A 21292-nucleotide genomic window follows, 5' to 3' on the forward strand; every position below is an offset into this window, starting at 1 on the left:
AGGTCGGAAGCGAGATAGATGAGATCAAGGTACAGCAAGGAGGTTAGCTCCAGAGGAATGAAGTACGCAGGCTGGATTGTAGTAGGAGAGCAGTGAGATGAGGTGGGAGGGATAGTTGATAGACCAGAAAAACACAATGTTACCAAAACAGAGGTAAGTAGTGTGGAAGTATCAGGAACACCACAAAGGGGACGCTTGGGATAAGGACTTAATCCAATCTGATTATACTGTATCTACCCTGAGCATTTAGCACAGCACTTGGCACATAGTAAGCTCTTAACAGAAGTCATTATTATTAAGGGAAGGATAACACTTGTTCTCTTTGGCTAATGGGGTGCTAAGTCTGGGACCCCCAACTGAAATTTGGGGTTGAAACGGCTTTGTGGGGAATCAGGCAGGACCACAGGCCAGGGTGCTGACCCTGGGTCTATGGGAGAAATGGCTATTCAGATTATTAGCCATCATCTAAATGGATAAATACTCATTCAGGAACCACCATCTACTCAATTGATGGTATTTATTGAGCACTTACTGTGTGCAGGGCATGGTACTAAGCCCTTAGTACTGTGCTGGTATCATCTGAACTAGAGTCTTGAAAAAAAAAAAACAGAATTACACGGTCACCAGCATCAAGATTATAACTTAGTAGAGCATCCATTTAAAAAATCAAAAGACAGAAACTGTAAACACTTCTTTGGGGCCACGGGTTTGTAAAGAAACCCAGCGTGATTGGAGGTAGGAGTTTTCTTTACTCTGGGGCCTTTCCCAGGTCCCTGTAACTGTAGCTGAGACAGAGGTAATTGAAAGAACAAACAAAAAAAAGTTGTCCTTAATAGTGCCAAGTGGCATACTGGACAGGGGACAGACTAGCTGAAGACTGAATGTCAGAGTAGATGAAGGGCCTCACTTGCCCTAGGGTTCAGCTGGTCATTCTCTGGGAAGGAAAGGGAGAGTCATCATCATCACCATCAATCGTATTTATTGAGCGCTTACATATAGAGACAGTCCCTACCCAGCAGTGGGCTCACAGTCTAAAAGGGCTCACAGTGGGCTCGCAGTGGGCTCACAGTCAGAGTCCAGCCCAGAGTGGCCTTGGCAGCTCCATCCCAAGTTGGCCCTCAGCACTCAGTGGTCAAAGTCAGTCAGGCCGGTCCAGTCGGGTCAGGGGGAGGCAGGCCCGGGGTGGTCTGCACCCTCACTTTTCATTCATTCAATCATATTTATTGAGCACTTACTGTGTGCACAGCACTGTACTAAGCACTTGGAAAGTACACTTCGGCACCAAATAGAGACATTCCCTACCCTTGCCTCCGTCTTGTCTGTCTGTCTGTCCCAGAAGCCCATGAGAAGAACAATGTGTAGGGCACCCTGGGTGCCAAATGGAGATACATCTTCAGACTCAGAGAATGAGAGAAAAGCAGTGTAGCCTAGTGGCTAGAGTAAAGGCCTGAGAGCCAGACGGGCCTGGGTTCTAATCCCCACTCTAACACCTGTTGGCTGTGTGACCTTGGGCAAGTCACTTCATTAATAATAACTTATCTGGGCCTCAGTTCCCTCATCTGTGAAAATGGGGATTAAGACTGTGAGCCCCCCGTGGGACAACCCGATCACCTTGTAACCTCCCCAGCGCTTAGAACAGTGCTTGGCACATAGTAAGCGCTTAACAAATGCCATCATTATTATTATTATTATCTGTAAAATGGGGAGTAAGACTGAGCCCCAGGCGGGACCTGATTACCTACCCTATCGTAGGATTTAGAACAGTGCCTGACACATAGTAAGCACTTAACAGATTTTAAAATGTCTTTAAAAAAAAGGAGAGAGAGAAAGAAACCTCTTAACGCCATCTTGTGGCGGGACCCAAGAAATTTGCTTGAATCTGCAATCCATTCAGCCAGGAACCCGGTGCACAGCACTGTACTAAGCGCTTGGGAAATACAAATTGGCAACATATAGAGACAGTCCCTACCCAACAGTGGGTTCACAGTCTAAAAGGGGGAGACAGAGAACAAAACCAAACATCAGTCAATCAATGGAATTAGACTGTCAAGTTTGGCCTGCACAAAGAGCTTGTCTGGGACCCAGACTAAAGTCAGCACATCCAAGCAGTTTCTTTGGTGCTCAAGAAGGCACCATTTCCACTGGACTTCGGAAGAGCCATCTTCTGCAGTGCCTCTTTTGCAGTGCAGCCCACTGGAGAGAGCACGGGCCCGGGAGTCAAAAGGGCCTGGGTTCTAATCTCGGCTCCACCACTGGTCTGCTGTGTGACCTTGGGCAAGTTACTTAACTTCTCTGGGCCTCAGTTACCTCATCTGTAAAATAGTACAGTGCTCTGCACACAGTAAGCGCTCAATAAATACGATTGAATGAATGAATGAATGAATGAATGAATGAATGAATGGGGACTAAGACTGTGAGCTCATGTGGGCTACTGACTATGTCCAACCTGATTAGCCGGTATCTACCCCAGCGCATAGAACAGTGCTTCATACATCCTGAGCACTTACCAAATACTATTATTATCATTAGTCCTCCAGGAGGCCTTCCCAGACTAAGCTCCTTCCTTCCTCTCCCCCTCATTCCCCTCTCCATCCCCCCCATCTTACCTCCTTCCCTTCCCCACAGCACCTGTATATATGTATATATGTTTGTACATATTTATTACTCTATTTGTTTATTTATTTTACTTGTACATATCTATTCTATTTTATTTTGTAGTATGTTTGGTTTTGTCTCCCCCTTTGAGACTGTGAGCCCACTGTTGGGTAGGGACTGTCTCCATATGTTGCCAATTTGTACTTCCCAAGCGCTTAGTACAGTGCTCTGCACACAATAAGCACTCAATAAATACGATTGATGATGATTAGTAGTATTACAGTGGCTGGCACATAGTAAGTGCTTAACAAATGCCATTATTATTATTATTATTATTATTATCATTATTAATAACTTCATCCTGCTTACACTTGGCAACCCTAACAGCTCAGGGTCCCTTAGGTTCTGCACTTTTGAGTTTGGTGCTTTTGGAGTTGTTTCTGTAATATATGTGAGGCACAGTCAGTACTGCCACAACACACAGGTTTTGCACATGTTTTGATTAAAACACTGATAAAGAATCAGGGAAGGTTCTTCCTGAAAAGTTCCTCTGTCTGGGTAGAGTGTGCTCCAGGGTAGAAAGACACTGCAGTGACTAAGTTGTGACTACTGCAATATGAATCTTCCTTAACCAGAAACAATTGTTTCAGAAACAATGGTAATAGCGTGTATTGAGCAACCTCTGGATACAAATGCATTTTACAAAAGTACAAAATGGAGAAGCAGCACGTTCCCTGTCGACAAGGAGCTTAGTCTATTTTGGAGCACAACCTCGGGTCGACGGCGGGACAGGTGAGAACGAGTCACAGTGAGGAGGTTAGCGGCAGAGGAGCGGAGGGTGCGGGCTGGGCTGTAGAAGGAGAGAAGGGAGGTGAGGGAGGAGTGGGCAAGGTGATGGAGGGACTTGAAGCCAAGAGTGAGGAGTTTCTGCCTGATGCGTAGGTTGATTGGTAGCCACTGGAGATTTTTGAGGAGGGAAGTAACATGCCCAGAGCATTTTTGCACAAAGACAATCCGGGCAGCGGCGTGAAGTATAGATTGAAGTGGGGAGAGACAGGAGGATGGGAGATCGGAGAGGAGGTTGATGCAGTAATCCAGTCGGGATAGCATGAGCGATTGAACCAGCAGGGTAGCGGTTTGGATGGAGAGGGAAGGGCGGATCTTGGCGATGTTGCAGAGCTGAAAGCAACAGTTTTTGGTGACGGATTGGATGTGAGGGGTGAACGAGAGAGCGGAGTCGAGGATGACACCAAGGTTGTGGGCCTGTGAGACAGGAAGGATGGTAGTGCCGTCAACAGTGATGGGAAAGTCAGGGAGAGGGCAACGTTTGGGAGGGAAGATAAGGAGTTCAGTCTTGGACATGCTGAGTTTTAGATGGCGGGCAGACATCCAGATGGAGATGTCTTGAAGGCAGAACGAGACACAAGCCTGAAGGGAGGGAGAGAGCAGGGCCAGAAATATAGATTTGGGTGTCATCAGCATAGAGATGATAGTTGAAGCAGTGGGAGCGAATGAGTTCACCAAGTGAGTGACTTTAGACAGAGAACAGAAGGGGACCAAGAACTGAACCTTGAGGAACCCCTACAGTAAGGGGATGTGAGGGGGAGGAGGAGCCCGCAAAAGAGACTGAGAATGAATGGCTGGAGAGATAAAAGGAGAACCAGGAGAGGACAGAGTCCATGAAGCCAAGGTTGGATAGCGTTTTGAGGAGAAGGGAGTGGTCCACAGTGTCGAAGGCAGCTGTGAGGTCCAGGAGGATTAGGATGGAGTAGAAGCCATTGGTTTTGGCAAGCAGGAGGGCATTGGTGACCTTTGAGAGGGCAGTTTCGGTGGAATGTAGGGGATGGAAGCCAGATTGGAGGGGGTCGAGGAGAGAGTTGGCCTAGAGGATTTCGAGGCAGCGGGTGTAGATGACTCATTCAAGGAATTTGGAAAGGAATGGTAGGAAGGAGATAAGGCGATAACTAGAAGGGGAGGTGGGGTCAAGAGAGGGTTTTTTTAGGATGGGGGAGACGTGGGCATGTTTGAAGGCAGAGGGGAAGGAACCAGTGGAGAGTGAACGGTTGAAGATGGAAGTTAAGGAGGGGAGGAGGGACGAGGCGAGAGATTTCATAAAATGAGAGGGAATGGGGTCAGAAGCACAGGTGGCCGGAGTAGCACTTGAGAGGAGGGAGGAGATCTCATCTGAGGACACTGCTGGGAAGGATGGGAGAGTAGCGGAGAGCGTTGAGAGCCGGGGGGTTGGAGAAGGGGGAGGAGTGACTTTGGTGAGCTCAGACCTGATGGCGTTAATATTACGAATGAAGTAGGAGGCCAGATCGTTGGGGGTGAGGGAAAGAGGAGGGGGAGGAACAGGGGGCCTGAGAAGGGAGTTAAATGTACGGAAGAGCTGACGGGGATGATGGGCATGGGTGTCAATAAGGGAGGGGAAATAGTTTTGTCTGGCAGGAGAGGGCAGAGTTAAGGCAGGAAAGGATAAACTTGAAGTGAACGAGGTTGGCTTGGTGTTTAGACTTTCACCAGCAGCGTTCAGCAGCTCGAGCATAAGAGCGAAGGAGGCGGACAGTGGCAGTGATCCAGGGCTGTGGGTTAGTAGTACGAGAGTGGTGAAGGGAAAGGGGAGCGAGGGAGTCGAGCTGAGTAGAGAGGGTAGAGTTGAGGGCAGGAATCTGATCATCAAGATTGGGTAGAGAGGAAAGGGAGGCAAGGTGGGGTGTGAGGCTCTCAGAAAGATGGATGGGGACGAGAGAGCAGAGGTCTCTGCGAAGTAGTAATATAGATTTACAGGGGAGAGGAGTGTCAGTGAGGAGGCAGGTGAGAAGGTTATGATCAGAGAGGGATTTCAGAGTTGGTGAGGGTGGAGATAGTGCAGCGGTAGGAGATGATGAGGTAGACTGTGATCACAGAATGCTGAGGGCCAACCTGGGATGGAGCTTCCAAGGCCGTTCTGAGCTAGTTCTCCCTTTCCTTTCCCGAAAATGTCCTGATCTACGTAGGATGAGGAGGAGGTAAATAGGCAACTCATGAGCAGTGGGCATCCACCTTATGTCCCCAAAGACTACCATGCTTCCCTCCCTGACATAGAGTTGTCTCATAGGCCTTCAGTGAACTCAACCTGACTCATCAACAATTAAATCAGTCAATCGTGTTTATTGAGTGCTTTCTGTTTGCAGAGCACTGTGCTAAGCACTTGGGAGAATGGAATACAACAGAATATAACACTATAACACTACAGTGTAACTTGGGACTAAAAGGGCTGCTTTCACCCCCCAGAGGCAAGGTGATGGTAGCTGGGCAAGCAGGGCCCCACCACCAACGCACAAAACCATCACACACATTCAGCAGCATACCCTGAAGGAAGACCTTGGAACCACCACTTGGTCCCTACCCAGTTCAACGCTACATGAGTTTGAGCCAGCTCCAGCAGGTGGGAAGAGGCAGCGGTGGGCCATGAAGTCACCCCTTGGTCCAGCAGGGCACTACTAGGGGTTGTGGCCAGAGGGAGAGGGAAAGGGAAAGACCTGTCTCACAAGCCCATAACCTTGGTGTTACCCTTGATTCCTCTGTGTCATTTAATCCACGTATTCAATCCGTCAGCAAATCCTGTCTGTCCCACCTTCACAACATCACTAAAATCCGCCCTTTCCTCTCCGTCCAAACTGCTACCACGTTTATGCAGTCACTCATCCTATCCCACCTGGATTACTGCATCAACCTCCTTGCTGACCTCCCAGGCTTCTGTCTCTCCTCACTCCTGATCATTTTCCTACAAAAACGTTCAGGACATGTCACCCCCCTCCTCAAAAACTCCAGTGGTTGCCCATCCACCTTCATATCAAACAAAAACTCCTCATCACTGGCTTTAAAGCACTCTATCGCCTTGTCCCCTTCCACCTCACCCTGGTTCACTCCTAAAAACTAGCCCGGACGCTTCACTCGTCTAATGCTAACCTTCTCACTGTACCTCGAACTAGCCTATCTCACTGCCTGTCTCTGGCTTGGAATGCCCTCCCTCCTCAAAACTGACAGACAATTACTCCCCCACCACTCTTCAAAGCCTTATTGAAGACTCATCTTCTCCAAGAGGCCTTCCCAGACTAAGCCCCACTTTTCCTCATCTCCCACTCCCTCTGTGTCACCTTGACTTGCTCCCTTCGCTCTTCCCCCCTTCCCAGCCCCACAGCACTTCTGTACATATCTGTAACTTTATTTATTTGAATTGATGTCTCTCTCCCCACATCTAGACTGTAAACTCGTTGTGGGCATAGAATATCACTGTTTATTGTTGTACTGTACATTCCCAAGCTCTTAGTACAGTACTCTGCACAAAGTGCTCAATAAATACGATTGATTGAATGAATGAATGAATGAATGAGAAGAGAGAATAATATAGCTGTAAAACAGTATTTCACAAACCCACTGGTACAAGTCAAGGTTTCCGAAATCAAAAGGGGGAACAGCTGGAACTCACTCCCCTGGCTTGTACAGTGCTCTGCACACATTAAGCGCTCAATAAATACGATTGGATTGAATGAAGGAATGGCTTGTGGATGGCTTGTTTGATGGGGGGAGTGGGAGGACACACTCCAACTTCTTATTTCTTTGACTTTAGAGACGACAAGAGATGATCCTTCCCTTGTGGCCCTGTTGTATTAGATTTTGCTAATCTTACTGGAATACTTGTTTCTAAAAGTTCCACATGCACACCCACCCATCCACTCACAGAGCCAAAAATGTGATGGACATTCCCTTTAGCAGACATTACAAACAACAGGCACTGCTCACTCCTTAAGGAATGCCTCAATGACAACTTCAAGACCTCTCAACTACCAAGAATGGATATGTTAACTGGAATGTGCCTCTGGGCACAAATTCAATACCATCCGGAAGAAGACGATCAAATATTTTAAGCCTGAAAGGAATTTAAAGCATAAATAATAACTACACCATGGTCGGCTTTTAAGAGCTTCAAGGAAAGGCCACAGTGATTATTTTATTCTTCCTCATGGCTACATACTGTTTTGTATACCCTGCACTTTTAATAGCAAAACACTAAGTAAAGGTTACGAAAAACAAAAATAAAGCCATTAGCAAAACAAACAGCAGAGTCAGACAGCTACTGGGAGCTCCCTGGCCAAACCTAATTCTGGGTGACAGACAGGAAAAGAAGAAAGGAGGAGGAGGAAGCCAGCCAACAGAGCCGAAGGAAGAAAGTTGTGAACTGTCACAATGGTGGGGTCAACACAGCCCAAGTGAAGTGGAGGATTAAGCTATTATCCAGATCAGTAACTCTGTGTAGACTGCTTAAATGGATATCTTCAAACCAAAAGCAATTCTTCTTTGCAGCCCGGATTATTCTCTTAGGACTTTTGCTTAGAGCAAATCCACCGGGCAACTGATTGCTGAATTTCCCGTAGACTGTGGTGACCCAGCTGATGAAGGGCAGAGTTTCCAATGATTAGCAAGGAGTTAATAAAGGTAGGTGGTCAATCCACTTGTAAACTATCACCTGTCCCTCTCCTCAAGTCTCCTTCACTCTTGTCTCCCCAAGTTAGAGAGGGAAGGTGTTAGCAGGAATTATATTTTCACCATCAGAGCAATTCATATTTTCCTCTAAAGAAAGCCAGTAATGAAATCAAGATGGCATTTGAGTCCACAAAACTCCCTGAGGCACTGGGGGTTTGGCAGGTTTCTGTGCATTTTCCAGATTTCCAAAAAATTTCTCTACAAATCATCTCACGCTAATTTATCCAAGAAGCATTTTCAGGAAACGCTTATAAGATTGTACCCTCTGAAACATGAAAACCTTTGCAAAATCAGAGTTTCCTCCATCAAAGCCTAGAGCCCCTACAGCTGGCTAAATGCATTCAATGGTATTTATTGAGCGTTTACTGTGTGCAGAGTACTGTACTAAGAGCACTGTACTAAATACTGCATTCCCTGACCCACGCCCCCTCACCCCAGAGGCTCTGGGCTAGCCAACAGGCCCCTGGCCTTCCATGGGTCCCAAGCCTCACCAACGGGACTGCTCGCATCTAAGGCTCTCCTCCCAGCCGTACACCCGATGAAGGTAGGAAAGCGGACCCTGCCTGCCTTCTATTTCCCAAGAGGAAAAGGCGGCTTGAGAAGGAAGTAGTCCAGAGCCCAGAGCAGGAAACAACCCGCCTTCTCTCCAGGAGTACACCAAGTGCAACCTCCTCTTCTCCAGGGGAAACAAGCCCAACTATACAGGATGTGATGTGAGCAGGGCCTCTGAGGGCTATTGCCCTCTCACGGATGAAATCAAAAGCAGGATCAGATAAGGCTCTAGAGGAGAAGCCAGGAGGCTTTCCAAGTCAGAGTTTGGTGGTCTGGCGATGGGGAGAACATAAACCAGCCTGACCTGATGCTACCTGAAGAACTGAGAGCCCTGGGCTGCTGCAGGCACGGAGGCAGCACAGTGTTCATTGCATACAAATGTTCTTTTCCAGTGCAGGGTTTTGGTGGGGGGTTTTGGCCAGCTTGAAGGCAGCAAAGTGTCAGTGCAGAGCTGAAGCACACAAACAACCCGGCAGGCGGTTGCCTCACTAACAGCTGTGGTCTTCGCCACCCATGTCAGCCAGCTATTTTTCAGGATTCCCGATTGTCCTGTCCATTTTTCTGTGCTCTAGAGAGTTCTTTGGCCAGAAACTTTCACCACTGGTGGCACAGTCTCAGCAGGCAGGCAGCAGGCACAAAGGCTATAACCCAGGGCCCCCCATTCCCAGACCTTACTCTTTCCAAGGAGGTCAAAGAGAGATCAGAATGCACAATAAAATAGGCCAGAGACTTCAGAGCCTTGGTTTTTAATCCCTTACCTCTCGTTCACATGTCGCTACATTTTTCTGGACCTCTATTTACTCATCTGTGACAAGGGTTTTTAATAAATGTGCTCTCTCTACCAGTCAAGGATATCCTGAGGATTCATGTTTCGAAAGTGTTTGTATTTATTGATAATGTCATTATCTAAAGAGTTCAAAGCATTTGCTAAAGAGGGAGGCTAATCCCTACAGACTTGCCTCACAGGGATTCTATGATAACCGGTTTGATACATTTTCCAAGAGTTTGGTGTTCCAAATGTTTACCCCAGTAGCTTTCTAGCATGTTTAGTAAAGTCAAATCCATTAAATACTATTATGCCCTGTAAAAATCCATCTCCTTAAAGAGTGCCTGGCAAAGCTTTCAGAAACTTTTCCAAAATTCTTGTGTCAACTCCAGAATCTGGAACTAAAAATCACACTTTTGCCTGTGTATATTTAGCTCAATTTGAATTTCTAATCTGCACACTAACACTGCCTGCTATTATTTTTATGGAAGACATATGAGAATATACAAATGTTTTGTGCCCAAAAGACTTGCATTATTTTTACATTTTAAAGAAGCAGTGCCACTTTCATTTTTCTATCTAGTGAGAGCAAACAGACAGTATCCTTGGGTGTGTCAGGATTTTCTATCATTCACATTTTAAAGATGGAGTGGGGGGTGGGAAGGGAGAGAACATCTTAAATCATTTCCCAAATGTCACACACCAAGAGAGCAGGCATTTGCAGATTTTGAAAAATAGCACTCACTAAGTGAGGTTATTCGGGAAACAAGGAAAACTATTTGCATTTTAAAAAATACTCCTCTAAACTCAGTTCTTTAAAAATATGTATATATATATGTATATATATATATATATATATATATATATATATATGTATATTCCAGTTGCAAAACATCAACTTCCTCCCTAGACCTCCTCTCCAACTTTCTCTGAAATCTAAATGACCATAGTTCCATTTGCTTTAATCATTTCCTTGTTCCAGTCCTGCCAGCTCTGATTTAAGCTTTCAGTAATGCCAGGGCCAGCAATAATCTGAGAGCAGGGCATACCAGATTTCTTCATTTTGCTTGCTGTTTGGTAGCTAAACCTCAAACATTTCAATATGTTTAAAAATGAAGGGGGTCAGAGGGCACTGTTTCGAGGTTAATTTTAAATCAGGTTTCTTCTAAATAAAGACTTTAGACTCCAGGTACTTTGCCCTGAGAATTGAACAATTTTGACAGTGTCCTTTTAAATGTGGCAAGCATGACTGGATGATCAAAAGGTATTTCATGTGAAAGTTGTCATTTACAAACAAAGCACTGTAAGAATTATACGCAACCTAGAATTATGCCACAAGTAAATACAAGTAACCAAACGGACATCTCCAAATGAATGAAACCTTTATATTCACAATTCCCATGAAGTGGTTGCAATTCAATCCTGCACATCTTCCTGGCTCAACTGTGTGGGTATTTGTTAACGGTTGAACCCAAAGCTGTTCATTCTGACAAGCAGTTTATTTTCTCACATTCTCACATTTCCAGTAGAGGCCAAGCAAACCAAGACCACATCCACCCCATATTCAGTAAAAAAAAAAAACAACACCCAGGATCCAGGCTAAGCAGATCTGGAAAACTCAAGTTAAACCGATGAGCAGGATGCAAGAATAGGAGGCAGGTGGCCCAAATCCAGTGGTGCCCACCCAGCACTGTGGGAGAATGGCGGGCCTTTCCAGGACAGGAGACTCAATATTACACTCTGACTCAAAAAACTCAATTACCCTGAAGATCTGGTTCAGATGAATGTGCATGCCTAAAAAACAGAGTGACTGCAGTAGGAGGGATTTTGAAGGGATGTTAATTTGAAATAGGGACATGAAATAGGTGCCTCAAACACCTTCCCCTTCCCAGGAGAATGGGATCTCTGCAGAAAGAAGGGGCAAAAGAGCAAAGATGGTGCTATCAGTTGGCATCTTGCCATTTCACACTATGGATCGGTTTATCTTTTTTTTGGACACTCAGAAAGCTAAAAGGATGGGTGTCAGTTCCCAGATACCCATTAGATACCCAGATCTCTCTTGGGAGACGGGTTTAGGAGATCGTGGGTTCTAATCCCAGCTCCGCCACTTGTCTGCTATGTGACCTTGGGCAAGTCACTTCACTTCTCTGTGCCTCAGTTACCTCAACTGTACAATGGGAAATAAGACTGTGAGCTCCACGTGGGACAACCTGATTACCTTGTATCTACCCCAGTGCTTAGAACAGTGCTTGGCATATAGTAACGCTTAACAAATACCAGAATTACTATCATTAGTGTTGCATTCTTTCCAGTGATTCAATGCCTAGCCCACCACGGAAGCTCAATAAAACCACTGACTAAACATGTAACTAAAAGGGATATTCTCAAAACCAATTGAGAACTCCCACATCAACTCTCAAACAAGGAAGGGTCAGTCCCTGCCAAAATACTAATGTCCATCTAAGGACATAGATTCAAGAAACCATCTGGGACAGTTAGGCAGATCAATACTGGACACAACACTCCCAATCGTCCTCATACGGGCAAATTTCTTCCCCGTACAACCACCTTGGCCTCTTTCAGAAATCTCAGTGATATCACAATTATCGACAGCCTACTGTTCTCAGTGGAAAAAAATCTTCCCAAACAAAATTGCTTCTATCTTGCCTGAATTCATTTGGCATAAAATAATCAGACAGAGTTTCCCTGTGTTCTCCACTTCTTAGGTTAGAGGTGACATTATTTTGATTTCTGGTCCCTGCTGTTTCCAACCCTCCAAAGCATCATGAGTTTGCTTTGATGAGTCTTATCAGCTCTCTTCATCACTTCACAAACCAAGTCTCCCCCATAATTTCCTCTTTTCTCACGAGAACAAGTCTAAACCATTCCTGATTAAATGTAAGCTGCAAAACAGCACTGATCCTCTTAAAGAGAAATTCACCTTCTATATACACTAGGGTAACAGGACTGTAAACATTATGTATATTGCAAAACATTTTTTCCTTTGACTTACAACCCAGTATTCTGTTTGTTGCCATTTTATGTATTAAAACGAGCGTTTGTTGTTTTGGAATTCCAGAACATTAAGAACATTGTCTGCCCCTAAACCAGGCAGGCGGCCTTTCTTGGGCTGCCCCAGAACACTCCATTTCCCCCTGCCCTCTCTCTTCCTATACATTTTTTTTCCAAGTGATATTAAATTGCTTAGAAGTTTGGCAGGATTGACCCTTGCGTACAGTTGTATTTTTTAAATTCAGGACCCTCTCATCTGAACAACTGAAAGAGAATACCACCAACCCAATTTTTGTCCTCACAAGCCTGCTAAATATTGACTTTCTTTCTCTAATACAAATATTATTATTGATAACAATACTACTAATAATAATAAGCAGCATCACCATCATTTTGATTACCAAGGCAATTGTACACAAAGTCCTCAGAGGACCTAATAAAACACAACTGCAAGCAAAGCTGAGCAAACGGAACTAAGAGTCAATAAATAATTATGAATATTTAAACGTACTGCACAGTCGGAGCTGAAGCGCTGGGGTTCGCCTTGAGTGCCCCAGGCTCACACTGCAAGGAAGCGCTGGGGTTCCAATCATCCAGTCTCCAAAACCTCAACGCTTTCAATGGAAAACCCAGGCCCCTCCAGAGGACTACTAGCAGGAGATTAAAATCTGAGCAGCTACATGTCTTAACAACATCCTTTCGCAACACCCAGGAAGCAGAGTAACTTTTTCTAGACATCCCCCTATGGCAGGAGGCCATCTTTCCCTTGAGTTGCTGACAGAAGCAATCATTACACAAATCTCAATTCCTCCCACTAAGAATTCTGACACCTGATTTAAACCCCATGAAGGAAACATTCCGGGAGTGTAGTCAACGTCAATGTACATCAGGATGTCTTGGGTAAAATGGAAAGTGAGCCCACCACTCCACCAAACTTCTCTTTTTCTGAAGCACAACTTCCTTAGATGACTGCTAAATTAGATGCTGCAAAATGTTAACAAAACTGATGAGCAGAGTGGAAACCCTACCATAAATTGCTCTCATAAGCCAATATCAATAGTATTTATTGAATACTTACTATGTGCAGAGCACTGTACCAAGCACTTGGGAGATATCAATAGTTGATTGCACTTGATTGTAAACTCCTAAATCCCAGTTCTGCCACTGGGTTCTATTCCCAGCTTTGCCACATGCTACTGTGTGACCACGGGCAAGTCACGTCTCTGGCCCTCAGGTTCCTCACCTGTAAAATGGGGATTAAACACCTTTTCTCCTTTCTGCTTGGACTGTCAGTCCCATGTGGGACAGGGACTGTGCCCAACCGAGATTATTTTGTATTTGCCCTGCATTTAGTGCAGGTTGTGACACATAGTATCCCCCGGGCCTGGAATGCCCTCCCTCTGCCCATCCGCCAAGCTAGCTCTCTTCCTCCCTTCAAGGCCCTGCTGAGAGCTCACCTCCTCCAGGAGGCCTTCCCAGACTGAGCCCCTTCTTTCCTCTCCCCCTCGTCCCCCTCTCCATCCCCCCGTCTTACCTCCTTCCCTTCCCCACAGCACCTGTATATATATGTATATATGGTTGTACATATTTATTACTCTATTTATTTATTTATTTATTTTACTTGTACATTTCTATCCTACTTATTTTATTTTGTTGGTATGTTTGGTTCTGTTCTCTGTCTCCCCCTTTTAGACTGTGAGCCCACTGTTGGGTAGGGACTGTCTCTATGTGATGCCAATTTGTACTTCCCAAGCACTTAGTACAGTGCTCTGCACATAGTAAGCGCTCAATAAATACGATTGATTGATTGATTGATAGTAAGCACCTCCACTAGACTGTTAAACTCCTTAAGGCTAGGGATTGTGCCCATCAACTCTATTATACTCTCCCAGGTGGGCAGTATAGTGCTAAACACATAGTAAACACTCAATAAATGTCACCAATTGATAGATATTAAACACATCCCTGCCCTTGAGGAATTTGCAATCAATGACCATGGTTACCTGAAATGAACCACATGAGCTCTAGCTTTCAGGCTCAAATGCCAGAGCTTGAAATCAGCTTCTGAGCTCTAAGCAAGTGGGAGCACTCTAGTGAACTGAATAAGAGCCTACTTATCCAAAATAGTCTATGCCACTTCCAAAGTAACTTGCTTTGCCACCAGGAAACGGGTTAGGCCCCGGAAGCAGCAAGCATATTAGAAATAAGGAATCTTAAACTCTCACGGTGGTGCGTCCTCTTATTAGCTATGACTTTCAACTTAGTGAGGAATCCATTTTGACAAATTCCTTGGGTTTCTAAAATGGAAAAATTTTCCCTTCTGGCACACCTATAGACTCAGGAACCGGCTCAATTTCTCTTCAGTCAAGAAGTCAATCAATGGTATTTATTCAACACCCCTGATTTCACTCATCCTTAAAATATTTGTGGGTAAAGGGAGACAGAGTTTCCAGAACCATGACTGTGCTCGGGGATCAGCGGGCTACTGGCCACTGCTCATGCTCCAACGTGAACCAGAAATCAGGACACGGTGGTGATGGGACTGACCTGCTGAACGTCCTGTTGGAACACACAAAGCTGAAGCCTCTGGTGCAGGCGAACCTTGCGATGCTGCCATATGTTCTCTAGCTGTCTCTGGTGGTGCAGGACTTCGTGGATGACGTCAAGCACGTGGTGCACGGCCTTGGAGTAGTTGGCAGAGGCAGTCAGGGAGTCTGAGCTGCCTGGAGTTAAAGGTCGTTGGAGTTTATCAAGCAGCAATTTCCCATCTTGGCTTACCTGGCCGGGGCAAGAACACGGGATTGAGTTCAAGGAAAACAGCTCTTTTGAATAGTGTGCACTGCAGGCTGGGTTAATTGGCAGCAAAAAGGAAAATTATGTGCATTTCTGCAAATCCATCTTTCTTTCAAAAAAAAATATACAACCTACATGTTGCCCATTAGACAATGCCTACAAATTTTGAAGGTGGTGAATAAAAGAGGGAAATGTAACCTATCTTACTTAGATCAATTAATATCAATTCATGAAAAACTTGAATTTTATTTGGATACAGTCATAGGATTTCTACAATGAATGTTAGCATTTAAAAACAGGGACCGTTATATTTCAATAATATAATTGACTTTGATAGTTATGAGAGGCTCTTTTCCATCCAAACAGAATATCGGAGGACAATATCCCTAGGGTACAGAGTTTTCAAATGACCTATCAAACAAGTTCAATTTCTAAATTCAGTAAGACTGCACTCCAATTTCAACTTCTTCGGAGAAACCACCTCAAAGATCGGGTAATAGTCTTGATTTTAATGAAGATGGAAAAAGAAAAGTTAATTTTTAAAAGTTCTTTCAATTCAAAGGCTGTTGATTTCTGAAATAACATTTAGTGCTGCAATGTTCAGTATCATACCAGAGTTTTGTGTGTGTGTGAGTGTATGTCTGCACTCACATGCATTGAAACTGGCCCAACAGGGTAGAATATAGAATGGGAGAAGGCCCATTAGAGATGAGTCATATGTTTGAAACAATCAATCAATGCTATTAAGGACTTACTGTGTGCAGAGCACTATACTAAGCATTTAGAGAGTCCAAAACAATACAGGTGGTAGACACTTTCCCTGTCCATCAGGAGCTCAGAGCCTAGAGGAGGATCGCATTATTTCTTCTCCTCACCTTGCCAGATCTTTCTGCAACAAAGAGCTTCTGAACTGAGAGCAAGGGTGGCCGAGCCCAGAAGATAGCCTAACAGACCACAAGCAGGAGGGTACATGTTATTCAGAGGCCAAAGCCTGGAACACAGGAGAGATGAAAATACAGTGACCCCTGAGAAGGCTTAGTGGTAATCTGCCAAAACTACGGTGAAAAGCAGGAATTGTGTCTGCCAACTCTACTGTGTTCTGCACACAGTAAGTGCTCAGTAAATAATCAATCAATGGTATTCACTGAGTGTATACTCTTTGCAGAGCACTATACCGAGCATTTAGGAGTTGGCAGATATGTTCCCTCCCACAAGGGGCTTTCAGTCCGGAGGAGGGGCTTTCATCCTATCCTTGACTGATTGAGGCAAGAGCTGAATATTGCATTTAATAATCTCTTATTTTAATCCTCTTATTCCAGTGTGGAAGCTCTAGAGTGCTGTGTGTTCCTTTTCCAACACCTGCATTGGAGTTTAAACTGCTGTACTGGGCAGATGGCGATCACTGAGCAGAAGCTTATCTACCCTCCAAGAAAGGAGGGTGGGTAAAGAGGGGGCTGTGGACCATAGGTCCCAGAAGTCAAATTAGGATGTACAGCCTCTCCCTGTGACCCTCATTTGCTCATATTGTTTTTCTGAAACACCCTAAATAAATGTTAAGTTGCTCCCTTAACAACTGAAGCTTTGAAGAGAATCAATAGGATCAACTTACAATCAAGTGTGGGGGAAAAAAAGATTCAAGATGATTTTACTTGTGATAAATCCTGTCAAGGCATAAAAGGTTTTTTCTGGTGTTTTCAGGGCAGCTTCTATTGGAGAGACGCTGGGCAGAGGATTTGCTTTTCGCTGCATCAGCAGATAGAGCCCTGGATGGGCCTCGCCTCTCTGGGGCTACGTTCTGATGAACTGCGGCTGACCTGGCCTCCCCCTCTAGACTGTAAGCTCGCTGTGGGCAGGGAATGTGTCTGTTTGTTGTTGTAGTGTACTCTCCCAAGTGCTTAGTACAGTGCTCTGCATGGGGTAAGCACTCAATAAATACAACTGAATGAATGAATTTCAGGCCTCATGGCCGGTGGGAAATGAAGCCCCTTGAAATCCCAGTGGCATCACAAATGTCTGACAGTCTCTGCAAACCCTGTGAGACTACCAACCCCAGGAGCCCACAGGGACAGCGGTACATTCCCCATGCCTCAAGCATGTGGCTCACTGCCCTCCTGGAGTCACCAGGCTGGGCCAGCCTGGTGTTGCCAGGGAGGGTCACCCTGGTGTTGTGTGAGCCACCATCCACTTCAGAGCTCGAGCTAAGCCCTTCAGCACCCACCAACCACCTTTGGGTTTCCTGCCTGTGCCATCCACCCCTTGCCAACAAACTAATAACAATCATCGTATTTGCCAAGTGCTTACAATGTACTTAATACAATCAATGTACTAAGCGCTAGGGTAGACACTAGCTAATCAAGTCCCATATGGGGCTCACGGTCTAAGTAGGAGGGAGAGCAGGTCTCGAAACCCCATTTGCAGGGGTACTGAGAAGTTGAGTGCCTTGCCCAAGGTCACACAACAGATACATGGTGGAGCCGGGATTAGAACCCAGATCCTCTGGCTCCCTTGCCCATGCTCTTTCCACTGACCCAGCTTGACCCTGAGGCTTCCTGCCAGAAACCTGGGATTGATCTATTTAAAGTTTCAATGTCTGGATCTTGAGATTTTCCACTAAATCGCAAGTGGCTAAGAAGATACAAGAAATATTCATTCATCTGCAGATTGTCAATGTGTCACTCTGAACTACGAAAAGAAAGCAGGAGTAAGAGTTGACAGCTGTATCTCCCACAAAGCACCAGAGGCTCAAATAACCATATGCAAACCAACTCCAGGTAAGTCCTTTCCAGTTAAGTCTGGAGCCCTTGAGAGATACCAGATGCAGTGAAACTCCTGGATCGTCTGAGAAATACCATGTTGCACAAACAAAATAACTGCGCACACACAAAGATAGGGTTGTGCCAAGAGCATTTTCTGTGCACAGGCATGGCACTGATTGAATAGCAGCAACACTACCATCTTTCCAGGTGGAAGGGGAGGTTGGAATTGAGGCAGTGCTTAACAAAGGAAAGCATCCCCATTCTCCCTCCCTCCCATGTGGACCTCCTGGCTTTATACCCATCATCCCACCCATAATTTTTTACAGTCACAATTGGGGGTGCTGATGGTGGTAGGGATTTGGGCTGCCCATCTCCTATTAGTCCCAGCTGTGGAGTAGGGACAGGATCCTATTTCCTCCCCACCCCTTTTCTTCCTCCTTCACAAGGGGGCAATTCCTTCACATCAGCCAAACTATTTGCACCTTTGGGGAAGCTCTGCATGAAAATAAAATGATAATCATACAGCTGTTTTGGGGAAATGGCAGTCTCTCTACTTTTCTTTTTTTAAGAATTAAAAAAAAAATCCATAAACTGACGAAAGAAGCATCATGGCTTAGTGGATAGAGCACAGGCCTGGGAGTCTGAAGGATCTGGCTTCTAATTTCCTTCATCACATATCTGCTGGGTGACCTTGCGCAAATCACTTAAATTCTCTGGGGCTCAGCTACCTCATCTGTAAAATGGGGATTAAGAGTGTGAGCCTCACGTGGGACACGGACTGCATCCAACCTGATTAACTTGTATCTATCTCAGTGCTTAAAACCAAACTCGGCACATAGTAAGCGCTTAACAAGTACCATAATAATTATTATTACTGTTATTATGATAGACTAATGAAAGGCAGCAACTAATTGTTAGACGTCTAACCGCTAACAGCCCCCTGCACTTCCCCACACCTCTACATGTACAGGAGGGGTGGTCAGCCTCAGGCCAAAAGGCACGGGAGCTGATGGTGGGGACCCCGTGAAACAGGGCTGGAATGGGTTCAGATACACACCACAGCATCCAAAAAGCCTCTTCTTCACTTTCAGTTCCATGTGGGTTCATGAGAAAACAAGACAGCTACCATGTCAGGGTGACCTCTTGCCTCTCCATGCCTTGAAGCTGTGAGTCAGGAGGGCAGGAGGTGGAGAAGGAACAATTCCAACATCCCATGGTGAGTTAAGGGTGGAACAGTTTATGGTGAACCCCAGGGTGGGCTGGGGAGAGCATGTGCTAAGCAAACACTAGTCAGTGGGCCCTTAAAAGGCTCAGGCTCCAGGGTAGCTGTTCCTGGCACTCTAGGAACCATTCTCCCTCAGGCTTTCATTGCAAAATTTATTGGAAATTCTCAAGCCCCAAAGCTTGGAATTCATTTCTAGGTCATTCATTAATACCATATACAGAAATATTTCAACATTTCACTAACGAGAAACACGGCGCCCAACAATTTAAGATGCACAACAGATGCGAGCATAAGGAATGAGGAGATTTAGTCAAAACCCAAAAGAAAATGAGAGCATCTGTTTTTTCAGCGTTACTTTAAAGGGATGGTGGGAAGTGGAAGCACAAGATGGGGTGGGAAGATATGGAGGAGGGAGCCTCAGCTGAGTGATGGGAAGTTGTCATTTTGCAGTTTCACTTACGCTGTGAAGCTCCGTGAGTTTTGATTTCCCCGGGGTGCCACCCACCTAATGGAATAAAAACAAGGTCCCTGACCTTCAGCTTGTTGCCCCATGCCCAACCACAATAATAATCCTATCTTTTGCTGCACTTCTTTTTTAAATGAATTTCCTAGAAGTTTGATTCATGCTCCCCCCCCTTGTTTCTTCCTTTCTTCTTGGTATGTGATTTAACTGAAACAAAGCAACTAACTTGGTGTATTTTGTTTGGTTTGAGGTGATTTGTCTCTGGGGCCTCCAATAGGTCAAAATATTAGAGGAAAGCCCAAACCGTGGGAGAGCCTGGAAGCTTCTTCAGGTGAGGAATGTTGGCGCCTGACTCTCCAATGGATCCCTGGAATGTTAGCTTCTAGTTGGAGCAGGCATCTTTCTTTCTTTATTTTCCTTTTCTCTCTAACTCACTGTCTCTCACCCTTTCCTTCTCTCTCATTTATAAACTGATTACTATGTGCCAGGCACTGTACTAAGTAGTGGGATAGATACAAACTAGTCAGATTGGACACAGTCCATATCCCACATGGAGCTCACAATTAATCTCCATTTTGCAGATGAGATAACTAAGGCACAGAAAAGTTAAGTGACTTGCCCAAGGTCACACAGCAGACAGATGGCAAAGCCAGGATTAGAACCCATGTTTTTCTGACTTCTGGCCCATGCTCTATCCGCTAGGCAACGATGCCTCCTCAAGCCTCTTTACAGGCCGGACCATTTCCCGAGGTCCCTCCGGGGCGTTAAGTCCCAGCCCACGGAGCTTCCTATCCTTGATGTTCTGTCAGAAGCCAAGTGTGGCAATCTGCAGGGAACGGCACCACACGGTGGGTTTAATGAGGCTTTAAAACAATAGCTTTACAAAGTTACCATTAAGGCAAATGAGCTCCCATACTCATGAGAGGAGAAACAGTTGACTAACTATTGGAATGACTCATATTTGGTTGTTTGTTTCTCTCCTGCACTAGGGATAATGGTACCAGCATTGCGGTACATAGCTCCCTTTGGCTGAGAAGCCCAAACATTTCACCATCTGTAGCTGTGAACCCTCAAATTACCTCTGCCCCCCACAATGTAATAGTGGTGCTGGGAACCCTCCCCTACTCTACAACGAGAAGCAGCGTGGCCTCCTGGAGAGAGCACAGGCCTGTAAGTTAGAATGATCTGGGTTCTAATTCCAGCTCCAACATTTGTCTGCTGGGTGATCTTGAGAAAGTCACTTAACTACTCTGTGCCTCAGTTCCCTCATCTGTAAAATAAGGATTACGATTGTGAGCCTTATGTGAAAGAGGGACTATGTCCAACCTGATTAGCTTGTATCTACCCCAGTGTTTATTACAGTGCCTGGCACATAGTAAGCATTTAAATTCCATTTAAAAAAAAGACACCACCAGATGTCAATGTATTAAAAGCTTTCTGGCAAACACAGGCCCCTTCACTTAGTGATTTTTCTGAATTTGTATCTCCAGCATGAGAACGATATACTGAACTGAAAATCTTTTTTCACAAATCCAATATATTGTTTTTTACCATGAAAATCTACTTTTTAGTAAATGAAAAGATAATCTATTCACTGGAATGCC

The 21292-nt window shown here is 45.2% G+C and overlaps 1 protein-coding gene across 3 annotated transcripts in view; it reads right to left on the minus strand.

Moving 5' to 3' along the window:
• Nucleotides 1-21292, minus strand: part of TRIO (trio Rho guanine nucleotide exchange factor) — a 396910-nt gene that overhangs the window by 175466 nt on the left and 200152 nt on the right. For all 3 annotated transcript variants that reach the window (XM_038770376.1, XM_038770377.1, XM_038770378.1), the window contains one exon: nt 14999-15229. In XM_038770376.1, coding sequence (XP_038626304.1) covers nt 14999-15229 — 231 coding nt within the window. The remainder of the gene's footprint in view (nt 1-14998; nt 15230-21292) is intronic.

This window comes from Tachyglossus aculeatus, chromosome X3, assembly GCF_015852505.1.
Source record: "Tachyglossus aculeatus isolate mTacAcu1 chromosome X3, mTacAcu1.pri, whole genome shotgun sequence".
Taxonomy (NCBI): Eukaryota; Metazoa; Chordata; class Mammalia; order Monotremata; family Tachyglossidae; genus Tachyglossus; species Tachyglossus aculeatus.